Below are 14,956 nucleotides of genomic sequence, written 5' to 3'. Positions count from 1 at the left end.
AAAAAAAAAGAACTGGAAATGGAGATGTGGTTCCAGATCTGGAATCTGAGATCTGCCAGCCAGGGCAGGATAGACCATGAGACTCCAAGTAATTACCAAAGAAGCTGCAAGTGGAGCTGTGGTACAAGTGGTAGAGTGCTAGCTTTGACCACAAAAGCTCAGGGATAGCACCCAGGCTCTAACTTTGAACCTCAGGACTGGCGCGTGCACCAGAAAAAATAGCATTTTGATTCACTTCTCATAAATACAGACACTTTAACATCTTTAACAGACAACTTTTCCATCTTTAAATGGAAATAAAAAACTCAGAATATTTTTATACAATTCCAAATATCTAATGTTCAATCCTGGGCTTTTCTTCAAATTATTTCAGATTTCTTCATATGATAACAAAGCTCCTTGATGAGAAAAATGAATAACAAAATAGCTCATATGTAGATAGAACTTTTTAGTTACAATGTATTTTCACATGCATTCTGTTACAACTTTAGCAAAGAATAAGAACAAGATGCTGTATTTCTCATTTAGTAGTGTGGTACTATAGAATTTTGTACAAAATGCATTCATCTTCATAAAATAAGATACCTTTCATCCCAGTTTTCATTCCACTCAAACCTTGTTGAGTTACAGGCCGATCAGCAACTTTGATTTGAGATGACAAAACTCCACCAGTCCCTAGAGTGCCACCACGAGAACCAGGCCTTGCTGTTCCAGGTGGCAACTAAATGATAAGCAAAGATTATACATTTATTAAACTGGAAAAAACCCACAGATACTGTGCCTCTACTACTAACAGGCTGGAAAGATAACTTCTTTAAAAATTAAAATTCTACACAATTTGTAAAATATTCCTTGCATTTTTATTTTTATTTTTTATTGTGAAAATACTGTACAGAGGGGTTACAATTACATGGGCAAGATAATGAGTACATTTCTTATCAAGCATTGTAGCCTCCTCCTTTGTTTCCCCTTCCTTTCCCATCCTCCCCCCCCCCCCCGTCCCCCCCAATCCTCCCCTGCTGCGCCCGACCCCCCCCCCATTAAAGTTGTAAAGTTCGATTTCGACATAGCGACTTGTACATCTCATTGTTGCAATAGGTCCCACCTGTATCCCTATTTAAACGATTTGTTTTTTTCCCTTTCCCTCCACAATCCTTACATTTTTAGTATCAGAAATATTTAATACTATGATTCAATAAATAATTAATTTTAACATTTAAAATTCTATGAATATTAAACAACATATTGAATTAAAAGTTTAAATCTACTTGTAGTTGTTATTTATAATATCTTCAAACTGAACAATAACTAACAGTGCCAGTCATTGGGCTTGAACTCAGGGCCTTAGCACTGTTTGTGAGCATTTTTGCCCAAGGTTAGTGCTCTACTCCTTGAGCCACAGCTCCATTTCCAGTTTTTTTTAATTTGTTTTGTTGTTGTTATAAAGGTGATGTACAAAGGAGTTACAGTTACATAAGTCAGGTAAAGAGTACATTTTCTTTTTGGACAATTTCACTCCTTCCCTCACTCTCCCAGTTTTTCCCTCCTGCGGTGGTGCACAAGCTGTAGAGTTTCTTTTTTTTTTTTTTTTTTTTTTTGGGGTCCGGTCATGGGGCCTGAACTCTGGGCCTGGGCGCTGTCCCTCAGCTCTTCAGCTCAAGGCTAGCACTCTACCACTTGAGCTACAGCGCCACTTCCGGCTTTTTTCTTATGTGGTGCTGAGGAATCGAACCCAGGGCCTTGAGCATGCAAGGCAAGCGCTCTACCACTGAGCCACCTTCCCAGCCCTGTAGAGTTTATTTTCAACACAGTATCTAGTGAGAGCAACTGCTGCATTTGTTCACCCTCTGTCCCACCATTTCTGTGGCCCCATTACATTCCCAAAGACAGATAAATAAACCAACAAGACAAAAAGAAAACAAAAACTAAGACAAAAACCTTGTTTTCTACTTCCTGAAGTTCATTTCTTTTTCTTTTTCTTTTTTTTTTTTTTTTTTTCGGTTGGTCCTGGGGCTTGAACTCTGGGCCTGGGTGCTATCCCAAGCTCTTCAGCTGAAGGCTAGCATTCTACCACTGAACCACAGTGCCACTTCTGGTTTTCTGAGTGGTTTACTGGAGGTTAGAGTCTCATGGACTTTCCTGCCTGGGCTGGCTTTGAGCCAGCCTCCTGAGTAGCTAGGATTACAGGCATGAGCCACCAGCACCTAGCTTCTGAAGTTCATTTTGATATATATTATTTCATATACATTTCCAGGTTTGGGGAGTTTTTGTAGCTCATTGGAGATAAGAATCTCACAGACTTTCCTGCCTGGGCTGGCTTTGAACTGTGATATCTCAGATCTTAGCCTCCTGATTAGCTAGAATTACAGGTGTGAGCCGTCAACTCCTGGCTCACTTTTGGTATTTTTTAAAATTTTATTTTTATTGTTATTATAAAGGTGATATACAGGAGGGGTTACAATTATATAAGTAAGGTAAAGAGTACATTTCTTTTTTTTTTTCACTTTTTTTTTATTGTGAAAATACCGTACAGAGGGGTTACAATTACATGGGCAAGCTAATGAGAACATTTGTTATCAAGCATTGTTGCCTCCTCCTTTGTTTCCCCTTCCCATCCCTTCCCATCTAAGAGTACATTTCTTTTTAGACAATGTCACCCTTTTCTCACTTTTGTGTTTTTAAAAGTGTGCCCTGATATGACAACACACATCTATATTTTCAGCACTTGGAAAGCTAGGGCAAGAGGACTGATATTTTGAGGCCATTCTGGACCTTATCTCAAATAAAAGTAACTGCTTTTTTCTACATAATGATATAGTTGGGGTTTTTTGTTTTTTGTTTTTTTTTTGCCATCCATGGGGCTTGAACTCTGGGCCTGGGTGCTGTCCTTCAGCTCTTCAGCTCAAAGCAAGTGCTCTATCACCTGAGCCACAGCGCCACTTCCGGTTTTTTAGTAGTTTACTGGAGATAAGAATCTCACAGATTTTCCTGCAGGCTGGCTCTGAACTTGGATCATCAGATCTCAGCCTCCTGAGTAGGTAGGATTATAGGCATGGGCCACCAGTATCCAGCTATAATTAATTTTATACAGTGTTTCCAGCATTAGTATAATTATGTATTATCTTTAAAATTGGTAAAATGTTAATTACTTGAGTAATTATTATTACAGTTTTAATAGTAACAACAGGTACCATCTTACAATAGTGTCTCCCAAAGCTATTTTAAAAAATAGCCACTCATGGGCTGGGAAGGCAGCTCAGTGGTAGAACACTTGGCTAGCATGCATGAGGCCCTGGTTTTGATTCCTCAGCACCACATAAGCAAAAAGAAAAAAGCCAGAAGTGGTGCTGTGGGTCAAGTGGTAGAGCGCTAGCCTTGAGCTGAAGAGCCCAGGCCCAGAGTTTAGGCCCCACGACCGGACCCCCCAAAAAAAAATTGCCACTCAAACACATGTTTAAAGAGCAAAGGAACAACAAATTAGAATATTTTAGAGATTTTTCTAACTTCTACTATAGTATGTGAAGAAGCATTCAACAGACTTGTTTAAACTTACTCCAGTTCCCACTCGAACATTTCCCGATGAGGGTCGAATTCCAGAAAGAGGCCTTCCCGCTAATCCAATTCCACCCCTTGAAATAGGGCGAGATGCTGCAGATTTGTGGTTACTGGCCATGGTTTGTTTGCTTTAACCTGTTTGGAAAGAATAAAAAGTTTAATTCTCTTTTTATATCTTGTATAACAAGACACTACTGGCCCATCATACCTTTCTTTCCCTCTTACATTTAATTCAGAACTGGTGGCATGAATTCAAGTGGTACTGTACCTACCTAGCAAAAGCCAGGCCCTCAGTTTAAACTCCAGTAAAACCAAATAAATTTAAAATGATCTTTAAAATTGAAATCGTGGTATTTCTTGTAAAATGCCATTCCAGGTACCATTACAGGAATTAGCCTCCTCAAACCTGACACTATTTCATAATTATACACTTGGCTATCACACTATTCAATCCTCATCTCCCTGTTATCCTACCAAAATACAAGTCCATTTAACTTTCTCTCCTTGTTGCTCAATTAGCAAATAACTTGATCTCCTACTATTTTTTTTCTTTTTTGGCCAGTCATGGGTCTTGAACTCAGGACCTGGGCAACTGTCCCTGAGCTTCTTCTGCTCAAGGCTAGCGCTCTACTACTTGAGTCACAGCACCACTTCTGGCTTTTTCTGTGTATGTGGTACTGAGTAATCGAACCCGGGGCTTCATGCATTCTATGCAAGCACTCTACCACTGAGCCACATTCCAACCACCCCTCTACCCCGGGCATTTTTTAAAAGCTAGAACAGCTGGGCACTGGTGGCTCACGCCTGTAATCCTAGCTATTCAGGAGGCTGAGAGCTAAGGATTGCTGTTTGAAGACAGTCTGATAGAGGAAGTCCATGAGACTCATCTCCAATTAACTATCCAAAAAAAAAAAAAAAAAAAAAAGCCAAAAGTAGAGGTGTGGATTCAAACAGTGGAGCACTATCCTTGAGCAAAAAAAGCTCAGGGACAGCATTCAAGACTCAGGACTGCTGGGCACCGGTGGCTCACGCCTGTAATCCTAGCTACTCAGGAGTCTGAGATCTGAGGATTGTAATTCAAAGCCAGACTGGGCAGGAAAGTCCATCAGACTCTTATCTCCAATAAACTACCAGAAAATCGGAAGTGGTGCTGTGGCTCACTTGCCTTGAGCTGAAGAGCCTGAGGGACAGTGCCCAGGCCCAGGGTTCAAGCCCCATGACTACCAAAAAATAAAATAAAAGACTCAGGACTGGCACAAACAAACAAACAAAAAAAAGATGAGACATAAATTCAATCATCTTGGAAGCATTCAAACATACTAACATCCATCCTGGTCTCTAATCTCGACAGCCATCCTCTCTCTCTCTCATTCTAGATTAATTTCTATTCTAATTTGCCCTTTGGATTCTGTCACTTTTGAATACTATATTCTTTCCATCAGTAGCTATGTTTCTGTTCCTTAAACTAGGCACCAAATCTGATTGTTCAATCATTTTCTAGATTTTCCACTCAGAAATAGCATGATAACTTCACGCTGAATAAATTCACACTGAACTTAGAATCTTCCAATTCCAAGTAGCTTCCTACCTCTATTTCTGTCTTCAACTCTGAAGACAAAGTAATAAGATTATTTTAAATGAAAAAGGGGAGTTTTATGAAATGACTTTTTGGAAAGATGATTGGGCCTGTTCAAAACAGTTTCCCTAGAAGCTAGTAAAGTCAGATTCTATTTCCAGCACAATCCATCCTGGTTACTCTAACACTGTTAGTTACTCACTGTTACTCTAACACCCTAACACTGTTACTCTGATAACTTTGAGAAAATGTAGAATATACAGAAAGTGATTTTCTTTGCCACAGTTTCAGTGTAGTAGAAAAAGGTTAGCACTCTGACAGTCCCAGTGGGATTAAGGTGGGGGGGGGGGGGGAACTAGTAAAACATATACCAGTAACTCTACAGTTACTCGACCAAATAGGCACGGGGTAAGGAGTTAAACAATCCTTTGGTTCCATAATGATTAAAGATTAAAAGGTCTACTTCTGCCCGGTGTCTCAAGCCTGTAATCTTGGCTACTTGGGAGGCAGAGAAGTGGAGAAGACAGTTTGATACCGGCCTGTCATAAAAGTTCACCAGTTGGGCTGGGAAGGTGGCTCAGTGGTAGAGCACTTGCCTTGCAATGCATGAGGCCCTGGGTTCGATTCCTCAGCACCACATAAGCAAAAAAAGAAAAAAGCCGGAAGTGGCGCTGTGGCTCAAGTGGTAGAGCGCTAGCCTTGAGCTGAAGAGCTGAGGGACAGCGCCCAGGCCCAGAATTCAGGCCCCACAACCGGACCCCCCCCCAAAAAAAAAAAAAAGTTCACCAGTCAAGTTCAACCAATGGCTAAGCATGGCGGTGGGCCTGTCATCCAGCTACAAGGAAAAGAAACAGCAGGAAAACAGCAGCGTAAACTGGGTGAGCATAATGGGAAACCCAACCTTGAAAATAATGAAGGCAAAACAGGGGTGAAGGCATGACTCCAGCGACGCAATACCTGCCTGGGAAACAAAAGACCCCGAGTTCAAACTTTAGTACCGTAAACAACAACAACAACAACAACAAAACAACATCTGACAGCTACCAGCTGTACAATCTGGACATCCTGACACATCACTCTTATCTCTGAAACAGAAGTGTGGAGCCGGGTGTAATCCTAGCTACTCAAACAGCTGAGAGCCTAGGATTCCCGAGACTTCTCTGTCAATTCATTACCAAAAAGGAGCCAAAAGTGGAGCTGTGTCGCAAGCGGTGGTGCACCAGCCTTGAGTGAAGCAGCTGAGAGACAGCCCTGAGTTCAAGCCCCAGTACCCACAGGCCTGCATGCACGTGTACATACATACATGCATGTGGCCACGAGGCCTACGTATGACAGAGAGTTAGACCTCACCCATCTGACCCCCAGGAACCTAATAACCCGGAATATCCCTCCCCCAAGGTGGCTCTCCTCGGAGCCATGGAGGGGCGGCGGCGGTGCACCTGTGCCCCCCTCCACGCGGGCAGCCGACCCCAAGCGGGGCGAGGGGCCCGGATGAACACCCAAGGGCCCACCGCTCCCATTTGTTTGGTTCGGGAGCGATCGGGGCCGCCGAGGTCAGATAACGGGCACGGGAAAGGAGGAAGAAGAGAGCGTCCCTGGGTTGGTTTCTCACCTCCGCGGGCGCGGAAGGAGGGTGGTCGCTAGGTACCCCACTCCCTCCCCCGGCGCTCGAACTTCTCTGAGGCTTGGCCGGCTCCAGGAAGCCACTAGCAACCCTTCTGCCCAACCTGCGGGCACAGAGCCTTCCGGGGGCATCCAGGCCTCGCCACCCGCCACCGTGAGACGCCGCGTATCCGGGCAACGGGGGCGGGGGCTAGCAGGTCCCTGCTCCCGATTGGCCCGTACTCAGTCTCCGCTCTCGGTACCTTAAAACGGAGGGGGAAATGCTCTCGCGAGACGCGGAGCCTCAGGGATGTTCCTAGTTGGTCCCCCCCCCTCCCCGCCCCCCGGTTCTTTTTGGTGAAAAGCGGGAAAAGGCAGGTTGACCAGAAAACAGCAGCGATCGGTGTGCGGCCCAGCTCGGCTGTCTGGATGGTGGAGAGGAACCTGCTTGCGGGTTTTGTTCCGTCTCCGGTAACCTCGCGGCCGCCGTGGTGAGCTGCGTGTAGTTTTGTAATGAGCTCGCCATGCCTTCTTTTTACCCTTGTCCTTCCGTCTGAGTGTGTGAAGAAGAATGTGCAAAGTGCTCTTTAAGGAACTACTATTTGGCGTTAGTATGTAGCCCAGGCTACCCGTTACACAGCCCTGGGAACTGTCATCCTTCTGGCCTCCGTCTCTTTAAGTGCTGGAATTGCAGTCAGATTCCACATCACCTGACTCAAAGAATTAGTGGGGTTGTTCCTCCCCCCCCCCCCCCCCCCCCCATTGAGACAGCTTACCTCAAATCCCACTTCTCTGATAAAATAGCGTTTACTCCCCACCTCCCGACCAAACACACACACACACACACACACACACACACACACACACACACACACACACACACACACACACACACACACACACACACACACACACACACACACACACACACACCCCAATTCATACAGGGCGCTTAAATGGTTTGTAAAGAAATCGAGATTTTATGTTGTTCATCATTCACATCCAGGTAATTCACATCCATATTTCTCCTGCATATGCTTGCTTTCAAGGAGTTTAAAATAACACAATCCATACCAGACCTGGTGACAAACACACTGAAGAGGCTGAGGCAGGAGGACCCAGAATTGGAGGCTTAGAGGCCAGCCTGGGCTGCATAGCAAAACTCTGTCAGGTTTTTTTCCCCCCTGACAAAGGGAAGGGAAGGGAAGAAAGAAAGCACTCCAGAATGAAATGTCCTGTGGCTTGGTTCATCCCTTAAAAGTTTGTAATTTTTCATGAAATTATCTACTTTTGAGCCTTACAGTTACAGTCCTTATGGTCTGACATAGCTCCTCCTTTACTTTTCTAGCCTTTCTATAGGAAATCAAAGTGATGGACACAAGCTTTCCCAGATTTACTTATACTCTCACTCTAATTGTGTGACACACTCCCCAGCCACAGAGGTGAAACCGAGGAAGGACTTCAGGGAGTCTGTGTAAATGAGGGAGATAGCCATAGTTGCCACATCCAGTTAAAGACTTCAGAGGTCTTTCAGCAACAACCAAGTCCAGCATCAGTGTGTTGGTGCAAGGATGTTGTCTAGAGGAGAACCTCTAGCCTCTTTCTTCAGCATCCTGAGAGCCACTTGGTGGTCATTAGATATATTCATTTTCTGTTTTAAAATCATCCACAGATGGTTTCAGTTTTTCAATTAAGAACTGACAGAAGCAGCGCTTGATGGCATAAGCTTGTAAATCCTGAAGTTAAAATGCTGAAACAGGAGTGATTTGAAAAACTGTAGCACCTGGATCTAGTCCTTTATTTTTTATTTTATTTTTTTTTTGGGTCCAGTTGTGGGGGCCTGAACTCTGGGCCTGGGCGCTGTCCCTCAGCTCTTCAGCTCAAGACTAGCGCTCTACCACTTGAGCCACAGCGCCACTTCCGGCTTTTTTCTTTTTGCTTATGTGGTGCTGAGGAATCGAACCCAGGGCCTCAGGCATGCAAGGCAAGCGCTCTACCACTGAGCCACCTTCCCAGCCCCCTAGTCCTTTATCTTGATGGTCTCAAAGAATGAGTCCACAGACACAGAAGATTTATTGACCAAAAAAAAAAAAAAAAAAGCCCAGTGAGAGCGTAAAACCCTGAGTTCAAGCACCACACACACACACACACACACACACACACACACACACACACACACACACACACACTTTGGATGATAAACTTTGGCACATTAAAACTCAAGCAGATCAGCTCCAAGTCTGAAGGTTGTCGAAGTGGATGCAAGAGCAAAACAAAGAATGTATTGTACTTGTCACAATAGCAAATTCCCACTGTCTACTGCTCAGGAAGCCCAAGCAAGGAGGAGTGCTTGGGTCAGGAGTTTGAGGTCAGCCTAAACAATAAAGCAAAACCTCATCTCAGGAGAAAAAAGCTAAAAAATTATTTGGAGTCGGCACCAATGGTTCATGACTGTAATCCTAGCTACTCAGGAGGCTGAGATCTGAGGATCATGGTTCAAAGGTAGTCCAGGCAGGAAAGTCCATGAGAATCTTCAATTAACCACCAGAAGCCAGAAATGAAGCTGTGGCTCAAGTGGTAGAACATTAGCCTTAAGCAAAAAAGCTCAGCAACAATGCCTAGGCCAAGTTCCAGGAACTGCATATACAAAGAAAATTATATGGCTAAAATTTGAGCAGTCGCCTCACTTGTAATGCTCTGGATGGAAAGTTAAAGACAACAAAACTAGTGGCTAGTTGGCCACTAGTGACTGACTGCATTATTTTCCTTATAGAAGAACCCAGGTCATTAGAGCTCAGTCTAATGACCTCCATTTCTTTATTTTAATACACTACATATCACCCCCTACTGTAACTTCCAATTATATATATATGTATATATATACTTTTGTTTGTAAAAGAAACAAACATGTTCAGAACTGTATTTTAGCTCAAAAACTAACCAGGATGCTTTCAGTTACATGTTTTAAAAAGAAAGTTTTCCTTTTCTTACTCTCCTCTCTCCCTCCATTTCCACTTCCCAATGTTTGAAAATTCAAGAAGAATGTCTTTATAGCTCTGGGAAAGGTCATCATAGTCATCCCTTTATCTTGCTGATCTCAGGAGTGAAGGAACATTCTGCACAGCAAGGAATACAGTACATCAAGTAATAAACAGGGCCTCTGGCCACCAAACAGTTGGAAGTCATGTCTCAGTATATATAACCAGAAGCCCACACCAGAGAGCTTTCATCAAAAAGCCCTTCCCTTTCCTCAGGGAAGACTGTTCCCTTCTTATTTTGCCTGACAAAACTAATAAGCCTTTATTTTCTTTTGTCTAGTACCCTGCTCTCATTATTTGTCAATTAGCACTGAGTTCAACGGACCCAATTTCTGGTATCATGTTATCAAAGACAAAGGTGGAATTTGATATAAGATTTTAATACATTGCAGAGGGAAGAGTGAAGTAGGAACTGAAATCTACATTGATTTGAACAGAGACACCATAAAAGTTAAAAGTATACACAGGTGAGGGTGTTTTAAAAGAAATATGGGAAAAAATAAACATGGGAGTAAAGGCAAGCAGATGCTCAGTAGAATCAGGGTCTCCAGGGTGACCTTGAACTCACTACATAGTCCAAGCTGACCTGGAACTTGAAAACTTGCTTCAGCCTCCTCAGTGTGGAGATTAAAGCCTATACCACCATGTGTGGCTCAATTTTCTGCTCATTATAAATCACTCAATCTAAGGTATTTTGTTATTGCTATTGCAACCCAAAAGTACCAGAAAACTAGGAAACGGAAGGATGAATGGAGGATACATAGAGGGAGAAGGACAAAAGGATGACCCTAATTAAGATGCATGTTGAACAGAAACCCCTTTATACAACTAATTAAAGATAATTTTAGAATAAACCTTTCTTTTTCTTTTGGTCGGTTATGGGGCTTGAACTCTGGGCCTGGGCCCTGTCCCTCAGCTCTTCTGCTCAAGGCTAGTGCTCTACCTTGTGAGCCACAGTACAGCACCACTTCCAGTTTTCTGGTGGTTAATTGGAGGTAAGAGTCTCATGGACTTTCCTACATGGGCTGGCTCTGAACTGCAATCATCAGATCTCAGCTTCCTGAGCAGGATTACAGGCATGAGCCACCAGTGCCCAGATAAAATAAACCTTAAGTGCCATGAAAAACTTGCATTGGTCCATGTGAAACCAACCCATTTAGCTTTGCTAATTGGTGCTTATGTTAGGCTCCAACCCTACACAAGAGACCCAGGCACTATCTGAAGTTATTGGCTGAATCAGCCTGTCCAGACAGACTTCAGACTTGCTGAGATATTTACTCCTCACTGGCTAGCTCCATTTTAGAAAGATGAAGGCAACTGTCGTTCTATCGGCAGACCCTTCTGGTAAACGGGGTGAAGCAAAGGAAGGTCAGAGTATCTTCCTTTCAGCTTTAACACATACCAAATGTCAGTTTTGTTAAGATTCCTTGTTTTAGTTTGCCTAAAAATCTGAAATCACAAGTTCTAGACCAAATTGTCCTCAACTTTATCCTCATATGTTTGTGAGTGTGTGTGCCCTCGTGTGCACTGCTACTGAAGCTTAAAATCAGGAGCTTATTTGGATTTTTTTTTTTGTGCCATTCCTGGGGCTTGAATTTAGGGCCTGGGCACTGTCTGAACTTTTTTGCTCAAGAATAATGCTCTACCACTGAGACACAACACCACTGCTGGCTTACTGTTGGTCAATTGGAGGTTAGTGTCACAGACTTTTCTGCCTTGGCTGTTTTAGGAGTTTCAGTAATTTGTGCTCCGTATCTAGGGAATGAAGGGGAAAAATTTGATAAAATATATTTGATTGGTTAAAGTAGAAAGTACAGAGAATAGTTTGTCAGATTCTGATTGGTTAAACTTAAGTTTCCATTTTCTGATGAATTAGGCTTTAGAGTAGGAGTCATTTTAGCCTAATGATTTTTGAATTAAAAACTTAAGGCAAATTATTTGTGAAATGAGAATACGACTTACCTTTGAGGGCTCTAAGTGACAACTGAGCGACTATGTTGAAATTGCTTTGTAAATGAAAATATGAAGTAGGAAAACATTCATGGAGGGCCTGTTATAAAGCAGTAAGTAGGTGGTAAAGACAAAATTGTCTTACATGTGAACCTTTTTGAATCCAGTAAACAGTATATAGGAGATAAAATTGTATTGGTCTCACAGAGGAACTGAAGGATCAAGATGACAAACTGATGGAATATGACAGATAAGGAGTGTAACATTATTTGTTGTTTGTTCTTTATTTTTATTTTTGCCAGGCATGGGGCTTGAACCCAGGGCCTGAGCACTGTCCCAGAGCTCTTTCACTCAAGGCTGGCACTACCACCTTGAACCACAGCGCCAATTCTGGCTTTTTCTGTTTGTATGGTACTGAGGAATTGAAACCAGGGCTTCATGCATGCTAGGCAAGCACTCTACCACTGAGCCACCTTCCCAGCCTGTTTGTTCTTTAAACAAGCAAGTGTTACCTATGAAGCACAGGTTAGCCATGATTTCACCTTCTTGCTGAAGAATTGTATGGAGAGGAGGGGAGGGGAGGAAAGAAAGGAGGAGAAGGAAGAAGAAAAGGAAACCTAAATAGCATGATATGCCTAGGGAATGGTCAGAAACTCAACATGGCTGAAACAGTGAAGTACCAAAGGGAGATGCATCTAGTAAAACATTAAGAAGCCAAAGGCCTTCAGGATGCACTCTAAGAATGGCAAGATGTCAGATATGGCTGAATGAAGGAATACTAATTAGATCTAGTTTCTAGAAAGAGAATCCTATTTCTACCTGTTTGGTCTCGGGGTGTGAACTCGGGGCCTGGGCGCTGCCTTTGAGCTCTTTTGCTCAAGGCTGCTCCCCTGCCACTTGGAGTCACAGTGCCGCTTCTGATTTGCTGGTGGGTACCTGGAGCTGTGAGTCTCACAGGGACTTTCCTGCCCTGGCTAACTTTGAACTGGGATTCTACGATCTCGGCCTCCAGAGTAGTTAAGATTGCAGGCGTCAGCCACCAGCTCCCAGCAGTAAATTAAAAGGAACCAGAACCCACGAAGGCGGAGGAAACCGGGTAGGCAAGTCCTAAGAAAAGGAAGGAGTCAGCAGCCCTCCACGAACCTTCCGGTGGCGCAGCGGCCAGCACGCAGAATATCTCGCTTCAGCGCGCCGGCCGGCGCGCCCGGGCGCACGGCATTGTGGGACTTGTAGTTCCACCCGGATCACGCCCCTATTTGCGGCCGTCCACCCGGGGAATCAGGAAGGATCGGTCGAGTCACCCAAGGACCGGGGAGCGAGGGGGAGGAGGGAGTGGGCTCGGGCGTCGTCCTCAGTCCTCCCGCCGGCGATCTCGAGCGTCCGTGGCGGCTGTCTCGGGACGCACGCCCTGTGCGTCATGGCGGGCCGCGGCCGATGATGAATTCCGGCGTGCGGGGCAGGGTTGCTGTGTCACTCGGCGAGCGCGGCGCGCCCCTTCCTCACCGTCCTTCCGCACCGGCTCTCGGAGGCTTCCGGTCTGCCTTCGCTCCGTAGCCGCCGCAGGCCCGTGTCCCCCACCCCTGCCGCCCCCCTCCCCCCCGCCGCCGCAGCAGCAGCCTGGCGCCCGCCGGGCCGGGCCGGCCCGGGGCTGTGATCTCGCGCGGGGTCCGGAGGGTGCGGGCGGGCGCGCGTCCGACCCACGCGGGCCATGGCGAGCGGCGCGGCCAGGTACCGGCTGAGCTGCTCGCTCTCGGGTCACGAGCTGGACGTCCGGGGCCTGGTGCGCTGCCTCTATCCGCCCGGAGCCTTTGTGTCGGTGTCCCGGGACCGCACCACCCGCCTCTGGGCCCCTGACAGGTGAGCGCCGGCGGGGCTGGAAGCCGGCACGTGGGACGCGCGCCCCTCACTCGCCACGGTTACACCCCTCCCCGCCTCCCTTCCCTTCCTCCGGCTCCTGACCCTCCTCGCCGTGCAGGAAGCCGCCAGGTGTAAGGGGAACGAGTATGGGGGGGGGGGGGCGGGCGGGAACGGGAACCCGAAACCTACCTGCCTTAGACCACTGGGGAGCGGCTGACCTTGACTAAAGGCAACCTCGGATCTCCGTGGGTAAGAGTTGAGAACTTACTAACGCACCTGTAACTTGCTGAAGTTCGGTTACGCGAGGCACCCGGGGGACCCCTCCCCCCCCCCCCCCACGTCGCCTTGTAGTCTTCCCTCGGTTTTGATTTTTCTAGTTCTCAGAATCTGCATGTAAACACTGAGGGTGTGAATCCCTTTCCCCGTCGCCCAGGTTGGTGGGTCAGTCTGAGATCCGTTGATGGTCCTGGGAGGAGGGGATGAAACGCATCAAATGTGTGGTGTTGTGTGGATGTGCACCGTTTTCTTGAGGAAAAAAGATTTAGCAGTGCCCCTGAAGTGTCATCAGGGAGGCTGACTCTCAACTTCCCCCGCGACCCAGAGTCAGAACCGAAAGGTTAACATCCAGGCAAGATCAGGTTCAACGGTCCAGAACTGATTTGGGTGATTGGGGGAGGAGGGGAACTAGAAAAGAGATTTCCGTTCACAAAAAGGAAAAAAAAAATCAAGGTAACTTTGTTGTTGTTTCCCATTATTACTGGATGTTTCAGGCTTTGTGTGGCCGTCCTTACATCCAGTTGATAACCATTGAGTGTATCCTATTCTGCATACTGGGGAGAATAAGATGACAGACAAGTTGCTCGTCTATGGAAATTTTTATAAGTTGCTAGAAAAAGTGGATCGAATAACATGCAAAATAAATAACGAAAGCAATATAAGCATACCAAGAAGAAGACATGGGTGAAAGAATTAGGCAAAGAGATGTTAAGGAGCATGAGAAGGTTGTGTGTGTGTGTGTGTGTGTGTGTGTGTGTGTGTGTGTGTGTGTGTGTGTGTGTGTGTAAAATTTATTTTTAACTCCAGGAAATAGAAACGAGGTTTTTTCTTTGTTGTTGTTTTCTTTTTGTCTTGTTTGGTTATTTGTCTTTGTGAGGGTAAGGGAGGACACTGAAATGGAGGGAGAAAAGGTGACCAAATGCAGCAGTGCTACTCACTAGACACTATGTTGAAAATGAACTGTACAACTTGTGGGTAGGGATGGGTGGGAAAAAACTGGGAGAAAGTGAGGGAAGAGATGACATTGTCCAAAAAAAGAAAATACACTCATAACCTGACTTAAGTAACTGTAACCCCTCTGTACACTACCTTTATGATAACA

General features: G+C 45.3%; 2 protein-coding genes across 4 annotated transcripts in view; one reads left to right on the top strand and one right to left on the bottom strand.

The window, feature by feature from the left end:
- Nucleotides 1-6,915, bottom strand: part of Ift74 (intraflagellar transport 74) — a 64,655-nt gene extending 57,740 nt beyond the window's left edge. The window contains exons 1-4 of one of the 3 annotated variants that reach the window (XM_042697503.1): nucleotides 6,744-6,915; nucleotides 6,033-6,092; nucleotides 3,554-3,690; nucleotides 586-721 (exon numbers count right to left, since the gene is read on the bottom strand). In XM_042697503.1, coding sequence (XP_042553437.1) covers nucleotides 586-721; nucleotides 3,554-3,673 — 256 coding nt within the window. In that variant the 5' untranslated portion in view covers nucleotides 3,674-3,690; nucleotides 6,033-6,092; nucleotides 6,744-6,915. Of the gene's footprint in view, nucleotides 1-585; nucleotides 722-3,553; nucleotides 3,691-4,280; nucleotides 4,283-6,032; nucleotides 6,093-6,743 lie in introns of all 3 variants that reach the window. The other 2 variants (XM_042697502.1, XM_042697501.1) reach the window with 2 other exon arrangements.
- Nucleotides 6,916-13,083: 6,168 nt separating this feature from the next.
- Plaa (phospholipase A2 activating protein) overlaps nucleotides 13,084-14,956 on the top strand; it is a 38,580-nt gene continuing 36,707 nt past the window's right edge. The window contains exon 1 of the mRNA XM_042697500.1: nucleotides 13,084-13,578. Coding sequence (XP_042553434.1) covers nucleotides 13,430-13,578 — 149 coding nt within the window. The 5' untranslated portion in view covers nucleotides 13,084-13,429. The remainder of the gene's footprint in view (nucleotides 13,579-14,956) is intronic.

Source organism: Dipodomys spectabilis, unplaced genomic scaffold (genome assembly GCF_019054845.1).
Source record: "Dipodomys spectabilis isolate Male_0828 unplaced genomic scaffold, ASM1905484v1 ptg000006l, whole genome shotgun sequence".
Taxonomy (NCBI): Eukaryota; Metazoa; Chordata; class Mammalia; order Rodentia; family Heteromyidae; genus Dipodomys; species Dipodomys spectabilis.
Note: the sequence above shows the minus strand (reverse complement) of the source record. Positions and strands in the feature narration are given on the sequence as shown.